The sequence below is a fragment of the Panulirus ornatus genome, chromosome 3 (assembly GCF_036320965.1).
Source record: "Panulirus ornatus isolate Po-2019 chromosome 3, ASM3632096v1, whole genome shotgun sequence".
NCBI lineage: Eukaryota > Metazoa > Arthropoda > Malacostraca > Decapoda > Palinuridae > Panulirus > Panulirus ornatus.
In genome coordinates this window covers 73,711,525-73,736,932 of record NC_092226.1, presented here as the reverse complement: position 1 = coordinate 73,736,932, position 25,408 = coordinate 73,711,525, and the positions used below count along the sequence as shown (strand labels likewise).

The 25,408-nt window shown below is 36.0% G+C and overlaps 1 protein-coding gene across 1 annotated transcript; it reads right to left on the bottom strand.

Moving 5' to 3' along the window:
• Positions 1–389: 389 nt before the first annotated feature.
• On the bottom strand, positions 390–24,464 carry LOC139763610 (endoplasmic reticulum-Golgi intermediate compartment protein 1-like). The gene is made up of 8 exons (XM_071689830.1): positions 24,309–24,464; positions 22,450–22,584; positions 20,194–20,285; positions 18,776–18,904; positions 15,825–15,983; positions 14,731–14,831; positions 12,299–12,421; positions 390–8,649 (listed from the first exon to the last, which is right to left on the bottom strand). The coding sequence occupies exons 1-8, from the start codon at positions 24,362–24,364 to the stop codon at positions 8,542–8,544; spliced, it is 903 nt and encodes a 300-aa protein (XP_071545931.1). The 5' UTR covers positions 24,365–24,464; the 3' UTR covers positions 390–8,541.
• Positions 24,465–25,408: the final 944 nt, after the last annotated feature.

Genomic DNA, 25,408 nt, shown 5'->3' with positions numbered 1-25,408 from the left:
CTTCAGTAATGATGGAGTAAAAATTTGAATTTCAAATTGAAGAGGGATAATATTCAAGAGTGAGTAAGACATTACCAAATGACTTCGAGTCACAAGGAAGGGAGCGCAAATTGGAAATAAGGGCAAAGGGGATACTCTAATTATAAGTGTAACTATGTATGATACTGTAGCACACACACACTTGGGTGTATAAGTTCAAATATCTAGGGAAAAGTTTGTACATAAATCAGTCCTTACATATTTTCATTCCTTAAGGTCAAAGTTACTTCAAATCCATTGGATTCCAACATGCATGTCACAAAAGATTTCAAGTTTGTGATTACATATGCACCCTTCTACCAATTAAGATTCCTTAGACAGAAGCATTAGTTAAAAAAAAAAGGAAAATATTTAATTCTTGTTTTTATTAAACAAACAGTAAGAAGAGTATAAAAATACATACTAACATTATAAGATTAACAATGCTGTCAATACAGAAATGAAACTGTCCTTACCCTTATTCACTGACACATTATCAATTTAGTACATAAACAAAACACTCCCTCATAGGCTTTTATTGTTTCTGATTAATCCTGAAACCTCATAGCTGTGAAAAATATAAAGAGAATTGTATTTCTAATTATCTAATTCCATTTATTGGGGTGGATCAAGTGCACATAAGCATGCACCTTTAATGGGGGTTAAAGTTGCTGAAATATGGTCCCAACCATAACTCTACAAGCTAGCAAGAGGGAAGAGATGCCCAGTTTCCTATGAGACTTGCTGAACTGCACTTCTAAGCACATACTGCATAAACAACTGATGATTTCACTAAATATAAAATGAAAATAAACTATGCCTCCTATCTGAATAAGTTCTTATGTTTTCCCACCACAGCGAGGTAGTGCCAGATTAGACAAAGAATGGCCTCATTTCCTAACATCCAACTCTCATATATAAGGCACCAACACCAGAGCTCCCCATCCACAACAAGGTTACAAAGACCTTTCCATGGGTTCCCCTGACCACTTGATATGCCTTGGCTCAGCCCAATGATAGCACATCACAGTCTGTATACCAAATCATTCCAATTCGCCCTATCCCATGCACACCTCACACCCTCATGCAATTATGGCCTCTTCCACTCTATCGTTTCACCTCCGCCTCAGAGTCCCCCTTTTCTTTGTTTCCTCTACTACCAACATATATACCATCTTCGTCATTCTCTCCATATGTCCATAAAATTTCAGTACACCCTCTTCAACTCTTTCATACATGCTCTTACTACCACACTTCTTCCTTACTCTATCACCTCTTATTTGATACACCCTTCTCACATCACACTGTTCCCAAACACTTCCTTTCCAACACATTCACTCTTTTCTGTACCTTGTTATCTAGGGCCCAAGCCTTGCATCCATACCCTACCATCAGGACTACTATACCATCAACTGTACTAATAATTGCCCTCACAGATAGTGATCACTCTTTCCAACTTTGCCCCCTCACCCACCCTATGGCTCAATTCACTTTAAATCGAAATGGTTGCATTCACTACCATTTCCACTTCCAAGAATCTAAAACACTTCACTTCCTCAAAGTTCCCTCCATTCAAACTTACACTCCAACTGACCTGTATCTCCCCATTGCTAAACCTAAAAATCCTGCTTTCCTTCACATTTATTCTCTACTTTCTCCTTTCATAAAATTAATCTGTCTCAGAAACCAACAGTCCATGGCCCATCCACTCGTATACACATAAATATGCATAAACGCCCATATATATACATATACATTGTGCCAGGAATGGATGAAGGCAAGCATGAATGAATATGTACATGTGTATGTATGTATATGTCCTAGAGAGCAGCTAAAAAGGGAGGGAGCGGGGGGCTGGAAATCCTGCCTTCTCGTTTTTAATTTTCCAAAAGAAGGAACAGAGAAGGGGGCCAAGTGAAGATTTCCCTCAAAGGCTCAGTCCTCTGTTCTTAAGTCTACCTCGCTAATGCGGGAGATGACGAATAGTATGAAAAAAAAATTAATATTTCATACGTGTTCACCATTTCCCAAATTAGAGAAGTAGCACCAGGAACAGACGAAGAAAAGGCCTCACTTGCTAACAACTCATTTATCTGGTAAGGTACCTAGAGAAATTACATGTCAAAGCACTCAGCATCATTTACTGTCCCCTGACACATCTAGCAAAAGATAATTGACACTCCCTTCCACAAAAATGACAAACAAATTTGCAAGCTAACTTTATAACTGGCCTCTAAGCTAACGTTATTCACACAGGTTTCACCTCCAAAATTCCTAAGTTCTAAACAAAGGTTTCACCTCAAGCAGTCTTTCTCTAACCCTCTTATATCATATCCTATATTACCTCCCATCACCTGCAACAGACCAAATTGTGAAATCCCTCTCGTTTGCAAATGACTCCATAATCACATCATAGCAACATTAACATTACTCAAGCAACGACAAACATGGAATACTACATTATGCATTTTGAACTAGCTCACTTAAAATAATGCATGCATCCCTAAAACAGAAATGAATCCAACCTACACTTTCCCATAACCCTGCAGGGTCAACCACTCCCACTCAATAGGACTTCAGTCATACTGGGTGTCACAGATGAGACACACAACATGCACTCCCCACATAAACTTCAACATAAAATTCGTACACAAATTAAATACCTTCAGAAAACTTACTAGCACAAGTATTGGACATGGAAAAGAATTCCTTAGTATCCTCAACAAACATTTCATCCACTCCACCCTTAACTATGCCTCAACTGCCTAGTCATACACCCTGCCAAACACAAATACAGCAAAGTTGCAAACTACACAAAACAAGGCACTAAAAACAATCACCAGCTGCCTAGCAACCACAGACATTTTAATGAGAGTTATACCTCCAGTACAATCTCACTTTTGAATGCTCACTACTCAGTTCTCTGCAACATCATTAGACCCCTCCTACCTAAACTATTCCAATAACCACCTAGCAACCACCAACCCAAGTAAATTTCTTACTCCTGCTTCAAACTACAATAACCTATACTTACAGATCCCCCTTCAACAAATATAACACTGACAAAACATAGAAACATCCTAATAACTCAACAAGCACAAACACCTACTTATTCTTAATCTTCCCTCTACCAACTGTACACCCATCCAAAACTACACTCTTATGGCATGTATGAGGTATGCTTTCTCATATGTATTGTGGACACCAATCATCTCTCCAACATTACAAACAATGATTCAACACATAACAAGACCCTTCAAGCTCAAGTTGCACCTTCCACACTCAAGAAAATTAATGCTTCCTCCTCATCTGTATTGTGTTCATTCTATAAAGACACACACATAACTAAACTTCTTGACATGTAATCCCACCCGCTGGACATGGGGAGCTTCTAGAGACTGTGGAAGCACCATACAGAGGAAGCCTAAGGCAGGAAGTATGTAAAATCAAGCTCATCAATGCCAGAAAAACAATTACTGTACACGTTAAGCCATCCGAACTGTGAAGCATAACCAGCATTAATTTCCAAAATCCTTAAATAAAGTATAGATCAAAATGTTTCAGTAACTGGTGAAATAGAAAATAAAGTCTTATTAACCCTTAAACGTCGGGAGTTATGACAATTTGTGTAGAAAGCACTGGGAGCGATCATGTGAACACTAGTTTTCATGAGCTTATTTTGAACCTACTAACATTTTGACATTTATACAGCTGCTGTGTGTCTCTGTCATTACAGGTGCTTCCTACAGAGACTACCACTCTCTAGAAGTCATCCTGAAGTGAAAATATATATGTATAAATATCAAGAGAATCAGGTGTATGTGCAAGCAGGAAGAGGGTGAGTGGTTCTAGGTGAAATGGTGTTGTGCTGCCAATGGCCTAAACCAGGGTATATGAAGAGGTCAGGCTAAACCATAAAGAAATCTGTGAAGCTTTGCTTGAGGATAGGGAGACCTGGTTTTACGTATCAAGCATGATACCTAGAGAGTTGATGCAAGTGAATGATGCCATTCTTCATCCATTCCTAACACTACCACTCTGACCAGGGAAACAGCAAAAAAGAATGAAAAATAAAGTAAATGTGTGTATGTAAGCACTGCATGTTTAATACATGAAAATATGTGTAAATCACAACCTCTATGGCTCAGTCATCTGTTCTGGATGCTATCTCTCTCACATGGGAAGTGGTAAGCATATATGGAAGAAAAATGTACTGTGGTAAGTGTCATTTAGTAAAGTGGGTCAAATAGGAATGTGTTATCCAGTGAATATGAGTCAAGAAGCTTTCAATCACCATTTCAGGAATTACATATCCTTAGGGCTACCTTATGGCCACCAAGTTATGCTGGTTTGTTTCTACGCATCCTTTATGTTTACATGCATTTCCTTCATAAACAGTTATGACTCATTTCTGAATTTGCATCATGTGCTCACCTGCCCTTCCTCCACCTCCAACTTTCCCCCTCTGCATCCACATTGGGGGCTTTTAACTTTAGCATCATACTATGGAAAATAAATCATGTTAGCTCATTTTTTTTACACATCCTTTACTTTTATAAGTCTCTCTGAATTTGCAATGGGAAACAAAATATGAAGACTTTTTTGTTCATATATGAAGCAACTGTTACAAAAAAAAGTTATCCGGCGTTTAAGGGTTAAAGATTCTTCTATACTACGAAGTCAGTACCAAATGAGAAGCTCTATACTTTAATGACTATTCAACCTACACTATGTACAATCTTTTCATTCATTTTCGAACTCAGGAAAGTTTATGAACTTGCTCAGTAAAATCTAATATCTCTGGCTTATTACTAATGCTTTGCAGGAATAAAAATATGCCTTTGTCAGTCAACATGACAAGACGTAGTTATACACAGTGCAAATTACTAGGCAACATTAAGGAAACCATAAAAAATAAAACATATAAAATTAATGGTAAAATAATAATTTATACACACATATTGTAAACAATACTTACCATAAAATGCTTATCTTACAACATCCTTTGCACTTCCCTCTTCAACTGACAGTTAAGCGTGCAAAAAATTATTATCGGGCTAAATTGAAAAGTTATCAGGTTTGCAAATGTCTCCTCATAAAATTCAAGTAAAATTCATGCTTATTCTACAAAGGATGTTATAGATTAGTGTCACATTCCAAAAGTACAGAGTTTTCCCCCAAATTACAGAGAGAATAAATAAGAATAAATAAAGTAATCATAATTTGTGCTCTCAAAATACTCTCAAAATGAACCAGATTTGTTACATAGTTATTCCAAAAGCCTGCTTTTTGTGTTTTTCAGCTGGATAGGAATCGTGGAATCAACAGGTGGACCACTAATTTGCTACTATTTATTCCAGAGATGGATACTTCAAAATACGTCAAGTATAAAATTTGTACTTATCTTTAAGATCATTTCCATTAAAATAAAGATCATCCCATTATCAAAATAAGGGCATACATAATGTTAAGTTCAGTAACCAGTCATATAACTCACTTGACATTCATCAATTTAGTTAATAGAAAAATTAGAATGCGTTTTCTCAAACTCAAGGCTCCAAAATCAGCTGTACAACAAATCATCAATTTAAAAATAAGTTTTAAATGAAATGCTTAACCCTACATCATCAAACTCTGAAAAAGCACAACATAAATTGGAAAAAAAATAAGATCACAGTTATATGAGAATTAATGGAAGCATATCAAGAAAATGATTCATCACAGCAGTCAAAGAAACCTTTGACAGGAAGTAATCATAGTAGGAATGAAGTCCTGACAGCTCCCATACAAAATAATGCCACAAAGTTCACATTCAAACTCTTAACCCCAGTGCTTTTCACTAATTTCCAAAAGTTGGGGGAGGAACTCTTTGATAATTAGTTCACTTTGTTCCAATGCCCTAAATACATGCGTAAGCAACTAGTATAAAATATACCCTGTATAATTCTGTACATTCCCCTGAATTACATTATAGTCCCTGACCTGTTAATAATGCACAATGCCCTCTAAATTTTGATGCAACTTTTAGTTCTGAGATTAAACAAAGTTGAAGCTAAGAACTACTTATCCTGAAAATATCAAATTGCAAATACTGTCAATTACTGGAGATTAAAAAAGGCTCATATTTTCATGTACTGAGGGATAATTAGACTTTACTTATAACTTTAACAAAAACGTTATGCCACATGTAATTGATATGTTGGCATTTGTCACATGTGGATATGCAGATGAGGAAGGACTCAAGGTGATCTTTTCCTTCACTGATGCTCATTTCTTTGGCCACATTCATACTACTGACTCAACAAACTGTCTGCCATACACTTTCAAACTCTGTGAATTTAAAAAAAAAAATGTATCATCCCATTTCTCCATTTAATTCTATCTTCTGTAAATGTATTTTTTTCTATTCCTGCTTCCTTATCTTCAATCATCCCCAACATAGAAGAATTGCCCTCTTTTCATATTCTCACACTTGCTTATTTGAAAGCAAAAACATCAACAATTTGTGGATGTTGTGATTATTACAACTGGTTATATAATACGAAGGTGTGACGATGTTCAACATTCAAACTGTTGGGATGATCTTTTATATGCTACCTGGCTCTGAACATATATAAGAACATTTACAATATGCTGAAGGCCCACATTCCAAGCTTACTTTAATAATACTGATCCTGTTTAAAGATATAACATATGCCTTCTCTCACATGAAGTATAGTAGGGTAGATGAGGCACCATTTTGGCTATTAACCCTCAAAATATCTAATTTCAAAAATCAAAATAATAAGAGTTCCAATTATATGCAAAAGAATTCTTTATAATGCCTTGCATATAATCTTGATAAAGTCATCATCTACAGCCTACACTAAAAATATAAGGATAACAGAAAAAAAACTGGGTTATCACTGTAATTACAAACAGGGAACACAGTACAGGCTGGGAACTAGGTAGAGAGAAAAGAATTACCTCAAATTAAAAAAATAAATATAAACATGAAAAGAATTATCTCCAAAGGTCAATATGGAGTCTGAGATTGTGAAGGAAATCAATACAAGAAGCTGCAGTCTGCATGGGGCCAAAGAAGATAACTTTCAGTGGGAGAATGGATAAGTCCTTTACTTTCTGCATACTTGTGCTTGCAAAGGGCAATGAAGGCTAACCAATTTACTATCCAAGATTGTGAGCATTAACCTGAATGAAAGTTTTTACTGCAGAAGTAATGAAAGGGTGACATAAAATGCAACACACAAAATATTTTTCTTCAAACAAATATGTCTATACTTATGCAACTTTTTCACATTCAGAGAGCCTGAGACATGTGTTTAATAATATAAAGTGCATCCTCTCAACCAGACTAGCAGGATGCAAGGGTGTTGGGATCAAGAGGCATCTGTTTGTGGAAAAAAACCTATAGCTTTAAACTTTGGACTTTGCCCTTCCAAACCTGGATTATCTGGTTAAAGCTTGAATATCTTTATTTTAGGAGTAGAATCATGGTGCAGGAATTGCCTTACTCAGAGAAAAGGTCCATACCTAAATTTTTTTTTTTCTCTGGCAACCTGAACACCAACAGATTTTCATAATGTCCAGATTCTAGATGATTTGGTATTCAGAGTGTCAAGGTTTCAGAGGATACACTGTGAATGTGAATGTGTGTGTGTGTGTGTGTGTGTGTGTGTGTGTGTGTGTGTGTGTGTGTGTGTGAGTGTGTATTCTACATGGAAAGAATTTGAAACTTATGTTGCCCCAACTCTTATCTTACATATATGTATCATGTCTTTGCTTTAGTATAGACAGAATGAATAGCCTATGGACCCAGAATCTGAACAACTGTAAGTCCATGCTGACACATGGTCAGTGACGGCAGCAAACCACTACACTAAAGAGGCCTATGCGTGTAAGTGTGTGTGTGTAAGCATATTTGTTTATGATTCTAACAGTTAACAGATAAAATGAAATCTAGACACAGTAATATGTCTGAAGGACTTGTGCCACTTCTGCAACTTTCTTTACAACAGACTTTCTCAATACAACAAAACTCCTCAGCACTTGCATTTCCTCAAGCTATTAGTCAGATAAGTTCCCTTTGAGTAAAAACAGACACCATATTAACCAAAAAAATTACCCATATCCCAGTGTCATCTAAAAGCTCAATAATATCCTGAATGCATCTAATTTACAGATGATATAGTGAAAGACAAAAAAAAAAAAAAAAGTCAATCGACTGACCCTGTGTAGCATACTAATTTTTCAAAAATCAAAGTTAATAATATTTATATATTAGTCCTATACTCTGATTGTTATATCTCATATGACTTGCACTCTTTATCTATGATAATCTGAATAAACAATTTATATATAATATTCATAAATCATCAACTTAACCATATCATAACTGAAGCTGACTATGTAAAATTGGTAATATTAACATGATGCAATGAAATTCATATAAAGAAATATACTGAAATCATGTACATCACTATGATACCAATGAATAATATCAAAGCTAAATTTCAAGGAAATTTAACCTTGTTTGCCAATCTCTAATTTCCTGAAGATCTCTGAAGCTGTGAAGAGGAATGAATCAATGATGCCTGCAACAGTAAAAGTGCCACCAACAATAGCACACACCTGGAAGAGATTGAAATAATTTCTTGTCAGGGTTACAAATAATCAAATTTTGAGTTTCTTAAAATCATGGAAAAATTAAGGACTTATAAAAAAGGAAAATTAATGGTATCTTTAGACACATCACAGATGGCCTTGTCAGCTTAGGTAAGGCTCTTCACAGCTAACTAGGAGTCTTTACTAAGAATACAGCTGCTAAACAAGATTATCAAGATTAAGTAAAAAAAAAAAAAAATGAAAAAAGAAGGAAATAAAAATCTGAGGAATTGAGAAATGAATACATAAAATCTGTTTCAATGAGAAATATAATTAGGAGCAGAAGGACATGAAGGATACATTAAATAACACCATCTGAAGATTGGGTTACACGAAGCTGCCATAGAAGAATATGAGAATCGAACATTAAGTTACATTCTCATATGGCTGTGGTTTCGGTGCATTATTACATGAAAGCTAGAGACTTAGTGTGAATGAATGGGGCCTTTGTTGTCTTTTCCTAGCGCTACCTCGCACACACGAGGGGGAGGGTGGTTGTTATTCCATGTGTGGTGAGGTGGCGATGGGAATGAATAAAGGCAGACAGTATGAATTATGTACATGTGTATATATGTATATGTCTGTGTGTGTATATATATGTGTACATTGAGATGTATAGGTATGTATATTTGCGTGGGTGGACGTGTATGTATATACAAGTGTATGTTTCCTTGCGCTACCTCGCTAACGCGGGAGACAGTGACAAAGCAAAATAAAACATAGTAAAAAATAAACATTAAGTTGTGGTAGAAAAGAAAGAGAACGGTTCGATGAAGAAGCAAGGGAGCTGGTTGATGAGAAAGATGTTTAGGAGAATCTAAATATCTGAGTCTTGAATGTAAACTTTAAAACAATGGTGCATATGAATACTGTAATATATGAAGTGAGTATCTAGGAAAGGGAGTGCATGAAAATCTATACGGATATAATGCTTTAACCTAAATTTGTTTAAGTCCATGTAAACTTACTGAAGTTTGTGCCTAAACAAAATAGTTTACAGATGGATCGATACCAAAAAACATACAAAATAGGCTGACAACAATTTCTTTGTGCTGTTGGTTCCTGTAAAGTGAAAATTCAAACATTAAGGTTCAGAGTATTCATTATACAGTACCACCAACACTCATCAAAATACTAAAACAAGTACAAACAAGCACATGATCACAGGTAATACTCAACTACAAAGAACTCTAAGGCATAATTCCTGGCAAAAATCTTTCCTTAGCATTCATAGTTTTGAGGTAATCAGGTCCAACCTTCTTACCATTCTAACATCCCACAGATGATCTTTATGTTGCCAAGTAAACATACTTCACAAATTACGAGATGTAACTTGTGGAGAAGCATAAGAAACTTGAGTTATGTGTATGTGGCATAGATAATTACCAAATGACCAAGACTCCAAACTTAGATCACCTACAAGATTTGAAAATAAAGTTGAGTAGGGATGGCTCTTGTGATTATAAGAGGTAGCAGCCTAAATATGTGGTGTGAGGTGGTTAGACCGAGTAAGTAATGACAGGGTGAGAGAGATGTGGAAACAGAGTGAGGTTTAGAGAGCAGAAGAGGGTGTGTTGAAATGGTCTGGACATATGGAGAGAATGAGTGAGGAAAGATTGACAAAGAGGATAGATGTGTCGGAGGTGGAGGGAATAAGAAGTGGGAAACCAAATTGGAGGTGGAGGGATGGAGTGAAAAAAAGATTTTGAGCAATCAGGGCCTGAACATACAGGAGGGCAAGAGGAATGCAAGAAATAGAGTGAATTGGAACTATGAGGTATACTGGGGTTGACGTGCTGTCAATGTTCTGAACCAGGGCATGTGAAATGTCTAGGGTAAACCGTGGAAAGGTCTGTGGGACCTGGGTGTGGATAGGAAGCTGTGGTTTTGGTGCATTACACATGACAGCTAGAGACAGTGTGAACAAATGTGGCCTTTTTCTCGGTTTTCCTGCCACTAACTTGCTGACGCAGGTGGTAGCGATGCTGTTTCCTGTGGGACGGAGTGGTCTCAGGAATGGATGAAGGCAAGCAAGTATGAATGTGTACATGTGTATATATGTATATGTCTGTGTATGTGTTTGTATATGTAAGTATATGTGTATATGTTGATATGTATATGTGTGTGTGCGTGTGTATGTGTGTTTATGTATATATGTGTGTATATTGAGTGGATGGGCCATTCTTTCTTTGCCTGTTTCCTGGCACTATGTCACTGACACAGGAAACAGCAATCAAGTAAAATAAAAAACAATAAATAAACAGCAACCTAAACGCAATATGAATCTGAAGAAAGAGAATCTGGAAGTTTGGAATGAGCTGAAGTATCAAGAATAATACCTGACAAGTGTATACTGTTACTGAGAGAGCAAAAATAATGAACAGTAAAGTAAACTAATGCCTGGTAAAAGAACTGGAAGTGCTCAGGGACAGAGAGGAGTGTTGGAAATACAACAAGGTTCAATGATACAGGTCCAAAAGAATATAAAACAGTAGTTTTCCTTGGTAATGACTGGCAAGAATGAGAAGAAAGAAAATTAATAATCTTATTAACTCTGGGGGAAGTGAGAAGACATAAAACAAAGACTACATGCTGTGAAGAAGTAAATGAGGAGTCACAGGGCTGAAAATCTGTTAATATGGCACATCAGTCATGTGGAACATACTGTATACCATAAGATAAATGGGTGAAGAATTGTGATAGTACATTTTCAGGAAACCGGAAGAATTACATGTGAAAGAGATCGGACACATATAATGTGAAAACTGCAGAAAATGGCAAGAGTGTTTTGCTTGAAAATGCTAAGGAAACATTGCAAACTGTGTGCAATGGTGGCATATTGTGTGTGATGGTGCAGTGAGGCTAGACATAAGTTTCACTTGTTGAATCAACTCAGCATACAGTACGAGTAAAACATGAATTGTTCAAGTGCTGCAGATGGCTATGTATAGTATAGTAAGAAAGTTGAGAATTTGTATAAACAAATTGTGAGGCTGTTTGTATTTTGTCCAACTAACAAAAACAGGAATGGAGATTCATAAGTACATTTACTGAATGTCTTTAGCACAATACTCCCACTTAGTTGTACCTATTTTGAAAGCTATAAACCATGCTGTCCCCCATATACTGGGTAAGCACATGGTATGGCAAATTCCTATAAGTGCTACTTTAGCTTATTCTGAAGTTGTGTTAAATTAGGGTGGCCAGCTCAATACACACCATGGTGATGAACATCTCTGTTCATACTGACTGGCCCTGGGATTAGTGGCAAGTGCATACCATTACCTCTGCACCAGAGAACCTTTTTCACTTGTTCAACTTGCAGAGAACATCTCACCCAACATTTACTCAACATAAAGTTTATCTATCTGATCATGATTACATCCATCTTTAATCATTCACATCATTAGAATTTCATCTATAAACTAGGGTGGATCTGTATCAGGAGAAGGGCCTAACAACCTGCACATAATTTCTTCCTAACACCATGGACAACTTCAATATTGCTATCAACATACAGTATCATAACTAAAAGCTTTGATATACATTTTCATCATGTAAGAACATCAGCACAAATTTATTTAAAAGAAATTCACAATAAAAAGATAAAACTCACAGTGGTTATGAAGGAGTAGAATGGAGGTCTCTTCCTATGATACTTCACTGTAATGGGTGTCAGATCATACCTGAACCATACTGCTGGCACCACTCGACCTCCATGACTAAATGAAATATAACTCTGAAAGATACATATAAGCCAGCTGATATATCAAAATTACTACACATTAAAGCTGCAAGAGATGGAATGAAATACAAACAAATTCTATAAAGTAAAACTACTAAAAATTTGCATGTTAACCAGCCCAAGTCATATGTACCAGAGAAACTACTCTATGCTCATGTGGGGGACAAGTTAGAACCACACAGGGCAATATGTCTGCCATTTTCACTCATCCTCACCTTGTGTCCAAGAGGGAAAGTGAACCAACACATAATAAACACCCACAGTGATAGCATACATCCTTGATGAAGATCCATCTTCATCTAGGACCAATCCTCCTCTCTTTGTAACTGCAAACACACCTATCTATCTTGGCAAAAAGTCCTCAGTGTTTCTAATAGCTTTCCTCCCACACCATATATTCATAACTTGTTCAAAGCATCTCTATCAACCCCATCATACACTTTTTCCAGATCCATCATTACTACATACAAACTCTTCTCTCTAAAGAATTTCTCAAAAAGATTCTTGAAAGGAAATCCTCTATCATTCATGAAGCCATGCTTTTCTTCCCTAATCTGATGATCTGTGACTGCCAACACTCTTTCAATCACCATTCTTTTTGGAACTCACTTGGTATATTTAACACACTTATACCTCTTATACCCCTTTGCATTTATAAAATGGCACTATGCAGGCATTCTTTTTGGAACTCACTAGGTATATTTAACACACTTATACCTCTTATACCCCTTTGCATTTATGAAATGGCACTATACAGGCATTTCAGCACTCCTCACACACCTCACCATGAGCCATTTATACCCTGAAAATCCTGATTAACAAATCAGTAACAGTCATCTCATTTACTGAGATATCCAACTGCAATTCTATCCACTCCAGCCAAATTTGGGGTGGACTAAAAGTTCTGGGGTAAATCGAAAGATTTAACTGCAGACTGTGCAAGGGGTTTACAGGAAGGAGCACTTGCAAAGTAGTACAGAGTAATTATTTGCAGAGTATAGGTAGAATTCCCCTTACTTTCCTGTCCCAAGAGCCACTTCTACATCTTGAGGCTCCTAAAACACTCAGGAGGCTGGCCATTTGCAATAAGTGGGATCACATGTGGTAATGTTGTGTCTGTTCATGTGGAAGGGAGTGTGGGGAAACTGAGTAGTATTGTGTTCAGTGTCTTCACTGAGGCAGTTGCATCAAGGTCATGAGGGATCTTGGGATATGATGGAAATGTGTTTGTAATGTTGACAGAGTTAGGACAGATAGATGTGTGAAAGATAAGTGGTGTGAGGAAGGTATTAGAAAGGTACAGTACATAAGAGTCTTTTAGGATGGTCTTGTACAACATATGACAAATGGTAAGTGGGCACACAAAACATACAACAATACAGTTGAAGGTACAGTACAAGAGGGAAAGGCAGACAGCAAAAGACACAGATAAATATAGCAAGATAACTGCTTATGATGATGGGGATATTTCAAATGAAGTTGTTATAGAAATGATTATGGACCAAATGCAATGGATGCATTTTGTTTATGGAGTTGGCGAGAATGGAAACACTAGTCTCACTTGATGAATCAACTTGTATGAGGTGAAGCAAGAGGCATGTTTTTAACTGCAAAAATCCACTTTTCACTTTAATACAAAAAATTGGGGAAGTATGTGATTGATGTTTCTGAGGTTATATGCTCATGATCCATTTCATTAGGAATAAAGTTTTGATGATAAACAGCTAAATATTTTTAATGCTTAACACAATTATTGCTGAAAGGAATGTAATGCAACTGAACACATTTTCTGACAAGGTGTAGCTACAACCTAAACACAAATTTCGGTCTGTACAGTTGACCCTTTCACTGTTGATATTATTACCAATCTAAACCTGAGACCAAACATGTTCCATTTTGGTCAAACCATCCTAGTGGGTGGTGAACTTTTCTTGGGTTACTAAGCTTAACAGTCTAGAATGACCAAACTAGGTACCTCTCCTTGGGCTACCACCCATTTGGACCCTTTTTCAAATCTCACCCTAATAACAATTCTACTTAGTAAGGCCTTTAAAATCCTATCATTAAGAACATTAAACAACCAGGAGTATACAACTTCCTGGTCTCTCCTAACTACAACCCTCAGCCATTCACTCATTACTCAACTCATCTAAATACATGCCTCACTATCTTTGTAGAAACCCTGAAAAGCTCCAACACCTACTCCACTTCATGCCATTTCAGAACATTTCACAACCCCTTTATTGTCAGTCCTGTTATAAATTTTCTCCAAGTTATATACCAAACTCATGTATGCAACTCACCCTATAGGCATAAGAATATTGGTAGGATACAAGCTGCTTTCCACTGGATTCTTCATAAATGGTGGGCACAACTTTCATAACATAGTCATGGGACTCCAGGGCTGAAATAAAAAAAGAATAGGACCAAATGATGACAAGATAAGCACAGTATCAAGCTTATTCAATGACCCTGCCCTTTCGCTATGACTAACAAAAGTAATCTTGTGTGTTGAACTCTGGATACATCAACGATGATGAGGCTTAATTAAAGTTTTTTCAATTGTCTATTACTGCTCATGACTATCTATTTAGGGTAAGTTACTATATCATAATGCTTAATTTGATTTAGGAATCCCAGCATTAATGTTCTTATGAAACCAACTGTTACAACATTTTTGGTAGTACCTCGGCTAACATCAACACAGTTAGCATCAGTAGGTTTTGAAATACAAATCTTTTCTCACTAAGATAGAACCCTATGAACAATGAAAGTGTGCTCTGCTTACAAGGGGTTAAATTCTCCTAACCCTCTTCCATTTCAGTGGAAATCTGTGGGAATTCTCTTCCTTTTGACAACTGTTTGTGCTATTGGCCAGTCACTTGTTTGTGGTGTCCCCTTGACCAATCAGCACTGCCCTCGCCATGATGTCATCAACCTGCCAAACTTGTTGGCTCAAGCTTCCAACATTCCTCAAAATTTTCAGATCACTATGTCAAAGGAATGCAAGGCAGGGAGTTTACAAGAAAGAGTGTACAATAGTATATGATTAAAGGGGTTCCTGTGAGAGAGGGACCACCAGTGATGGGGGAAATAGAAAGGAAGAGTCCTGGAGGGAGAGAAATAGTGGAAGAATGCGTGGAATGATGCGTGCAAGTGAGGCATGTAAAGACATGGATAAGTGGAGATTCTTATGCCATGGCCACCCCATAATGGGAGTTCCCAAAGGGAATGGGTACCAGAGACATATATAGAGATAGATAGCTCATTAAATTTGAAGAGACATATATAGAGATAGGTAGCTCATTAAATTTGAAGTCATCATTTTATATATGTTTCCTTGAGTGAGCAGGACTAATCTGTAATGCAAATATGAAAATCAAGTCAAGATACTGACCATTACCATCAATCTGTGCACGCCCATAGAGTGGGTTGAAGGTCCCAGGAACATTCGGGTTATCAATCTTGCTCCCAAATCGCACTTCATGAATTACATGACCAAAGTCAATATTTTCTGGTTGCTGATCAGCTGAATGTGTTGATACATGGAAATTTCCTGCAAGCAAATGCATTTTTAATAGGTTGCTAAATTAATTATTTTGATTTTTTGTACTTAAGCTTAACCGTACAATTTTCATCTAAATGATGCTGTCATTGTTCTTTTTTGTATAACCAAATGATTCATAAACTTACCAACACACTCCACAATCACATCCTAATCCTGATCTTTTTTCCATTCAAATTCTATTATCTATATCCATATCCAATCAGCATTTCCTAATTTTCAGAAAGATATTCCAGGCAGTCTCTTTTTATTGTATCCTTAACTTCACAAAATCGCATATGATACTCCATACACACAACCCTGTTTAACCAAAAACTCCCTCACTTCCTTCCACCTTACAAATATATATTCTCTCGGTTATCCTCAACTCATCTGCATCCATACGTCACAGTTATCCAAAATATCTCTGAGCTCATATCATTTCTACCTTTCTCACTCCATTCATGACCTCAGATCATTCCTACCTCTCTCACTCCATTAATTCTCCTTACTCCACATCCTGATCTTATGAGAAAAACATCTCAAAACTTCCTATTCTCTCTATTACTATATAATGGCAAAAACATCTTTCCCTCCCACACATATGGGTAGCATGAACTATTACTTCTAATGGTTGGCAATGTTCACATTTCTACCTGTCATACCTTCCACAGACTGCCAGGAACCTTCCTGAGATAAAACACCCACCTGATCGCTTAGCATCACATCCTCGAACTTCACTGAGAAAATACAGTTATACTTTAATCAATGATCATTTTCCAACGACCACCAATCCAACTATATCTCTTACTATATGTCCATTTCTCAAACGTTATCATTTTATTCTTGTTTACATTCCATTCAACTGCATCCTTTTCATTAACACAACCAACCTCATCTATACTATCCTGGAGTTCTTTTTTTCCTATTGTTAAATTTCTTTGCCATGCAACAAAGCCCCTCCTTCTTCACCCTTCTATTCTGATCTTTTATCATATTCCTCAGCAAATTGTTCATACCACTATCTCTTTCACATTACATTTATAAAGACATTAAATAACCATGGGGATATAACACTCCTGCCTTCTCATTCCTTAATTTTTTGAGACAAACATCAGAAAATCACTTTAGTGACTCCACCAGCTTCCTCTTGCCTTCAGAACTCTAGGCATGATCCAAAGCTTATTCTTATTAACACTATTATAGGTTTTTTCCAAGTTCATAAACAGTGCATAACCACTCCAATTTTTTCATTATTTTCTCGATAATTACTCTAATAGTAAAGAGTTGTTTGACTCACTACAGTCTATTTACAACCTAATCATTTAAGGTAATTGCAATGTCTAACTTTCCTAATCACTGCTCTAGAGAATTTCTAACCTCTTCTGAGAGTAGCAAATGATAATCTACATTCAAATCAGCATATACACTAAGATTTAAAAGTATAAATGAAATAAAAAAATGCACTACATTATACACAGGTCTATTCCAGCAGTCAATGAGGAATCTAATGCCACTAATAACTTCAGATATAATTCTATAGCAATGGGGAAGATACTTTTAAATTTTTTTTAAAAGCTGTATTTATACACTCAAATCCAAGCTTCAGTAAAAGAGAAAACTTCAATATTACCTAAAAATATAACAAATGGGTGTCCCTCACAACAAAGTGCAGCATTATTACTGGGAGTGAAATATAATGATTGGAAATATAATCATGGAAATATCAAAAAAGCAAACCATAAGTGCCTACCATGCTATGCAAGCGAGACAAAACTATGGTTATGAGCATTATGCCCATTAATACTTCAGATACTGAGAAAACACTATACAATTCAGGGTCAAAGGTTAATGTTTTCAAGTTGTGAGGCTAGTTAAGTTCCAGGAAAACCTTTCTACAAGTGGCATAACCAAGCAAAATCCAAACTAGTTATGGACCATATTCTGAATGCTGGGAAACAAAACCATGTTTACTGATTATCCAATTTTGAGCTTTCAAGTGATCAAAGTTATGCTGAAAATTAAAGTGTGACTTCTGACAACAGTTGGATGGAAAGACAGACTACAGATGAATGCACAAACAAATAACAAATGGACAGATGAAAGACAGCAAACGACAATGCAAACTCTAAGCTCCTGTCATGCTATGCCAGTGACAGAAAAATGCCATGAACACCCAACATTTTAAAAACCAAACTTAGTACCTCCATGACCGATGTTTCCATCACTATATTGCACTGCAATCTAGCATTAATCCAGATGCAAAAATAAAAGTCAGATTATTGGATTACCTGTGTTTTCACCTGAGTATACATGATAAATACAAAAGCAAGCACCTAGGAGGCATACATATTTGTGTGCAACACAATATACATCTTCCAGTTTTACTCTTTAAATTACAAAATAACAAGAAAGCAAGCATAAAAAAAGCAAGCCTTATTACAACAAAATCGTATCTTAGAAATGCATTCTTGAGCCCGAAGTGGCAGGTAGACACAGACCTCTGCCTAATATTTTAATAAACAGCAAAACAAGGAATAAAAATGTTATTCTTTGAGCTATGGATGAATTACTCTCTAACTGGGAAATCTCTAATTAGTCTGAAGCTACTGCCTACATCTTCAATCAAGCCAAAACCTTAGTTCATCAACTACTGTTGCATATATGATGTGCTTGCATCATCTATAGACAAGAACCTACAAAAGCTGACAACCAACTGCAAGACTAACACGTAAACTTGCCATTTATGTCTCCTATGCCAAATTATGAGTATAACTAGACTGTAGTAATTCTTTTCAACTAACCTGGTACTTTGTTAATAAGAAAATTCGCTTCAAAGAGGCAGCCTTCTTCACCAATAGGATTTTTGACAGTGTTCTCTATAAAACCAACCTCATGTCGGCCAAGATCATCCTGGATGTCAAGACCAACATCTGCCAAAAACAAAACTGATTATCCAGCATAACACTTGTAACTTAACATAAACATTTAAGCATTAAACTTAATCATGAGTCACTGTGGTGAAAGCTTAAATGAACTGAGGCTAAAGTAAATCACAGAAAGGCTTAAACAGTGAACACATATATTTATTTCATGACTATCAAGGGGCTAAGAAGATTCTGGGTTAAAAGTCCTTCCAATGAAAAATTATTTGTTTGATTAAAAAGATGAAGCTTTCAACTGAATGTCTACCAACTGGAAATTACACAAATCAATTATCCAATCAGAGTGATATAAACAAAGTGGTAATCACAGCACTAACTCATCCCTAACACAGTGGAAAAAAATCACAATGTTTAATTCCAGAGAAGAATCATAACCACATTAGCAGGACAAATGGGAGGTAATGCACAGGCCACCCTTCTGTAAGTCTACCAATCGGTTCCCTTAATGAACCTTCCACAGGAAAAAATCTCGTCTAATTCCAGAAAGTGGCCTCTCCTAAAGCAAGAGAGGTACGAGGTAAGACTGTCAAGTTTAACACCACATAATTTTTTCACATTATCAAAGACCAATCTATCAAATATCCTAAGACCAATCTATAAAAATATCCTATCTCCCATTTGTTTATACAATGCATCATTCTATCATTACACAATTCACAGAATTAAATTGTCTTTAACACTGTATCTGGCTTCCTATCACCTGACACATTCAACAGTCCTCTGGAATACTCGGTCTATCTCTTTTTCACATCTTCTTTGCCTGTTAATAATTCCCCAGCTACTCCTTTCAATATTTCCCACATCTGTTCTCCCAACTCCATTCACCTTATTCCAAAATAGTTTCTTATTCTCAATGAAGCTGCCTGATACTCTCTATGTGACCCCTTCTCAACTTTCATATTTTTTCTTAACCCCTAGCTGCTTTTTCTTGTACTTCTCCCAATCACCCACACTCCTTCCTGAGATATATCATTAAAAATGCCTCTCTTTTCTGTCTTAATGGCAAATGAACCTCCCCTTCCATCACTCACTAACCTTTCCTATCCAACCACATCCCATCTTACATGTGCCAAACACTTCACCTGGATATGTAAGCACTCTTCTTCCACTCCCCTTGTTATCTCTGCACACTGGCCTCTTCCAAGCTCACTCTTTTTCACAAGTATGTCATTAATTCTTCCTAAAACCATTACAAACTTTGGAGTAAAGATAAATGTTACTGTTTTTAATTAAGAAATGCTCACTGGGTACATATCTTAAGATCGCAGATTACTTACAGTCACATTTAAGACGTGGTAATGATATTTTGATATAAACAGGAATCCTCTCATTTGATTCCCCTGGATTATCTACATAAAACTCTGACACACTGTAAAAGAAGAAAATACCTGATTTTAATATACTGAAGAAATACATATAAATATCCACATCTATATTGTGTCAAGACAAAATTTGCAAGTCTTGACAAGTATACAGAAACATTTCCTAAGAAAGCAATACAATATTAATAAATTCAATTAATATCTAGCAACAGGTACAGGAAATAAGAATGTGAAATATAAAGAGAATGAATGATGTTTTAATTAGGCAGCTCAATGACAGGGAAATTTTAAAATAAAATACAGGTTGCTAGAGTTGTAATAAAGGTATATTAGCAGTTTAAAACTATTTTTTATTATCTTTACTATACTTAGCCGCTGTCTCCCGCATTAGCGAGGTAGCACAAGGAAACAGACAAAAGAATGGCCCAACCCACCCACATACACATGTAAATACATAAATGCCCACACATGCACATATACATACCTATACATTTCAATGTATAAATACATATACATACACAGACATAAACATATATACACATGTACATATTCATACTTGCTGCCTTCGTCCATTAGTTCAAAACTAAAGGGATAAAACATCCTAATTGAAAAAGGGAAAACAAGTCAATGACACAGACATTATCTTTGCTTAATCCTCTTCCCAGTCAAAAACTTAGTAGAAATAACTTTTCATGAAGCCCCTATCATAGAAAACCCTCAGATTAATGGAATTACAAAGATACTGAAAACTGCAAAATACAATATAATCTCAAGAGGTCAAATCTCACTGAGGTAGGTAGATCTTTGCAATAGCCTCAGATGTGCAACTTACCTTAAGTCCAACCTTATTACCCTAATATGCCAACATAAGTTGTCTGTTTCACATGCTACATGCTATGTCCTTTTTGTGATGCAAAGTAATGTGTTTATGCCATGACTTGCACCACAAATCTGATCATTCATAGCTGCACTTTCTACTACTGATCTCAATAACTGTAATGAATAATAAAATGAATTCTGAAGTTCAACTCTTTGTCAGGCTTGAACCGTGTTGGGTAGATGAAATAAACACCAACCTAATGCAGTGGAGTATGAGTATGAAATGTGCTGATCTATCCGCATTACATTTGTTTACTGAAAGTGTAGCTTTTTTTGTTTTTAGTTCTTTTTATGTGGGACAGCCAATCAACACAACTTATAAGCTAAACATATTTTTGGTACTATAATGAGAATCAACCTCACACAATACCTTGGGTTTGCCTTAAGAAACATGGGAATTGACCTTGAAAATGGCAAGTGACAATCACGAACACAAATCCAAAATCATAATGTTTAAACTGCTCCTTTGGAATGTGCACAATACTCTCAAATTTTTCTCATTTTGACAAATATGTTTTTTGGTATTCTTTTTGCTGCAAGGTGCACTATCACCTTCACAGCATCACCAAGGGAAATAAACAGGCTAGCAGGTGGACATTCATCTGAACCTACAGGATCATTGGCCGCCTTCACCGTGGAACATTCTGTCTCTACGATGGCATCTTTTGTGGGTTCTGTTGTATCTGAATTTTCAAAATCAAAGACATGGATTTTAAACCTCTTTTGAGATGGATCTCTGCATTATTTTTCTTGTAGAAGCTGAGCAAAATTTCAACTTCACTTCGACCAACACGTCCAGAATCCTAACATATCAAGGTTCCAATGCATTTGCTATTCTGCTGGCTGGATTAGCTGCCAACTTAAACGAAGCAAACCAAATTTGACTTATCAAGAGTTTTTTGTAAATGTACAAGCTCTAAAATAATTACATCAATAAATAAATTACTAAATTCATAAAAGAAATATAACTATTGATAGATGATAATGTGTGACTCGAACATAAACATGTGACACTAGTATTACTTCAGTTTCATGATTTACCTGCAATACACCTTTAGTATCCTAGTCACCACATGTGCAAAAATAGTAAAAGTTCCCATGTGAGAAAGATTTAAAAGAAATTCATTCAATTTCCTTCCTAAAGTAATAAATGCAATGAATTACATTTCATATGGGATCATCCTGACAACTCATAATTCAAAGTGTGTATCACTAATATACTAAGGTTGTACTTATAAGTTCTTTCACAATAACATACAGTCTCTCTTTTAATATCAAAATGACAACACCTTCCATAAAGGTTAGAAAACAGAAAATAAGAATTCTACTCACATTTCTCCAGAGAGGAAGTGCAAGAGCTCGGATATGAAGAGGGTCAGCATAAATGTAATGCATGTTATACTAATCACAGCACCTGTTATGGTGGGTTGTGTCAAGTCTTTTGGCACTTTGCGATAGAAGTCAAGCCTGGAAAGTAAAGAACACTTCTTTTAATTGTACCAATATTTAGTCTCCAATACCATTTTATACAAAAAGTGAATGTCTAGTTTTCTTCTTCCACCTAGAAAACTGATATTCTGTCATGATACATCCCCAAATAAGTTCCATGAAAAACATCATTCATATGAGGCAGCTTAACCTCGGTGTATTGAAGTTCTAAAAAACAGTTCTTTACTGGGAGCAGAACCCTATGAACGTTAGAAAGATAGCATTTACTTGAACAAGAAGAAAAACACTGTTTTAACTCTTAACAATTCAGTGCAGCTAGTTCCATGCAGCAAACCTAGATTAGGCTGGGGTTTGTGCGTGCATGCACATGAGATATGCATACAAGGTTAAGAGATCGAGCAACACAAGTGTAAAACTCTCTCCCCATAACACACAAATGGTAATCACATCATTCACTATGCACTGGAACCTGTGCCTCAAGGCTGTTACTGTCATGCAAGAATTATATATACAGCAAGGAAGGAAAGGGAGAAAATAATTGGATGCTCATTATGCTCTGTCTATCCCATAGAAATGGTTTTCCATAATTCAAAATCAACATTTGTAATTTACGGCCAGAGCTGTGAGTGCATCAAAGATGGTGATGTCAAGTATGTTTGCAAAATAACTACCGAAGATTTAATAAACAGCATATGCATGTACACACATGCTGCATTTGTAAAACAAATGTGACTTTATCTATACTTATATAATGATTTGTCAGAATTATATCATACAATTTGTGACAGAAGTCCATTTCTAAATCAATATCAATTGTGATTTACTCTACAATGATAGTCTAGTGCTTAGAGACCACAAAGTTGTAGAGCATGATATGAAGCCCGTGGTCATTGGAATTAGATATGTATATCCGAAAAATTAAGTTAATAAAAAATTATGTTAAAAGAAGTGCAAAAATCAACATAATTTATGAACACCTGACCTAATAATTGTATTTCACAATGCCACTGATAATACATCAACATAAAATTGGTCTCCTGTTGGGAATTTTCACTCTATCATCTGGTTGTTGACCTTCACTATTAATGCCTCAACTTACTTTTATTCAATAAAATATAATCCTCCAAATCATGCTGTCACTGTTTCAATCTAAACACAATTCTAGCCTTGCAAAACAAAATCACTCAGTATCCAAATCTAATAGCAATGCAAAGATAACCTGGCCTTTTACCAAATACAGTAATAATGACTCAATATGATGTTGGTGCAATAGCGTCCGACCCATGGGTGCCAATATATTCATTAAATTTGTTGGAAGAACCGGTACTTGATTCAAGTCACTAATATGCAGACACTATTCATCTGTAATATACACATTTCATTTGTATTCAGAGGCATACCTCTACTTAATGTCAACATCCTACACAGTTCCATACAATTTCTTACAAGCATTCAGAGTATGTTAACGTGGTTACTTACATCTAAGTTTGTTTTGGTTACGTTAGACTACGTTCGGATACTATACGAGTTTTGCAATGATTTCAACCTACATATATATATATATATATATATATATATATATATATATATATATATATATATATATTCCATGAAATATATTTAAAATGGGGCTGTCATAATTCTTCCCTAACAAATCATTGATGTAATTTCCGTCAGGTTGTCATTTTCTAAACATATGCATTCAAAATACACATTTACCCATTTAATATATTAACACTTGCCTTCTCACGTCAAAATTATGTATCATTAACCTTCTGATATCAAATTTAAGCAGCATCTTGCGTTTGGTTGTTTCGGTACGGTGTCTGCCCCAGCTGTGTTTACGTCTGCCACGACTACATGCTGGATGGGCGTGGAGGCTTCGTAAAAGTGCATAGATCTCTTCACCAGCGACTAAATCTACTTTAATAAGTATACTTCCGTTATTTCACACTACTGATGGACATTCTTACACATTATGAATGATATTTACACTTACACAACTAAAATTTATCCGAAAAGAATTTGTCAGACATAAAATTGACAAGACGTAAAGATACTTTATTGCATATTGAAAGGTATCTGCTTTTGTCACGGCGCTCTGTCATTGGTTGAAATATTTTACCTATACTGAGTAACCAGATGCGCAATCCATTGAATACAGTTGTGTGGCCGGGGAAAAGATATCCATTTCTGCAACAAAAACCATCATTTTTTGTCAAAGATATTAATCTTATTCATCACTCTCTACCTGGTTTCCTGCTTGTGGGTTTATCGCAGGTTAAGGTGTCTAACGGTGGGGCTCCCATCACCGTCAGAGTACAAGTTTCGTTGAAGCTCTCGCTCAACAGGAATCCATCATTTTCCTGCTTCTGATTATAAAGCAGTCTTGAAACTGCAGAAACCCGAGCAGAAGCGGTCCTAGGGATATGTATGACAATGACATAATACAAATACATATTTCAAATTTCCAAGTCAGTGTCGGACTTTCACTTAACTGGCTATTAAGTTTGTATAGGCCCAACCTAATACTTATCCATGGTTAGCAGGTGCTTAAGTCTGACTTTAAATCTTTTTTTAATGCTGGCATCTTTGATACTTCAGCCTGTTCCATTCATGTACAGTTCGGTTGAAGATATTGTCTAATCTGTAGTCTGGACCTTCTTTTGTACAGTTTCACTGTATCTCCCTTCAAAGATTGATTTTGCTGTAGAAAATAGTGCCCTCAGCTTTCTATTTACATATCAATACCTTGTTTGGTCCATTTGTCCTTTTCTCCAGTGAATTGTGTCTTCAGGATCTTTAACTTCTGTTTATAACTTTTAATTTGCAGCCCACAGGC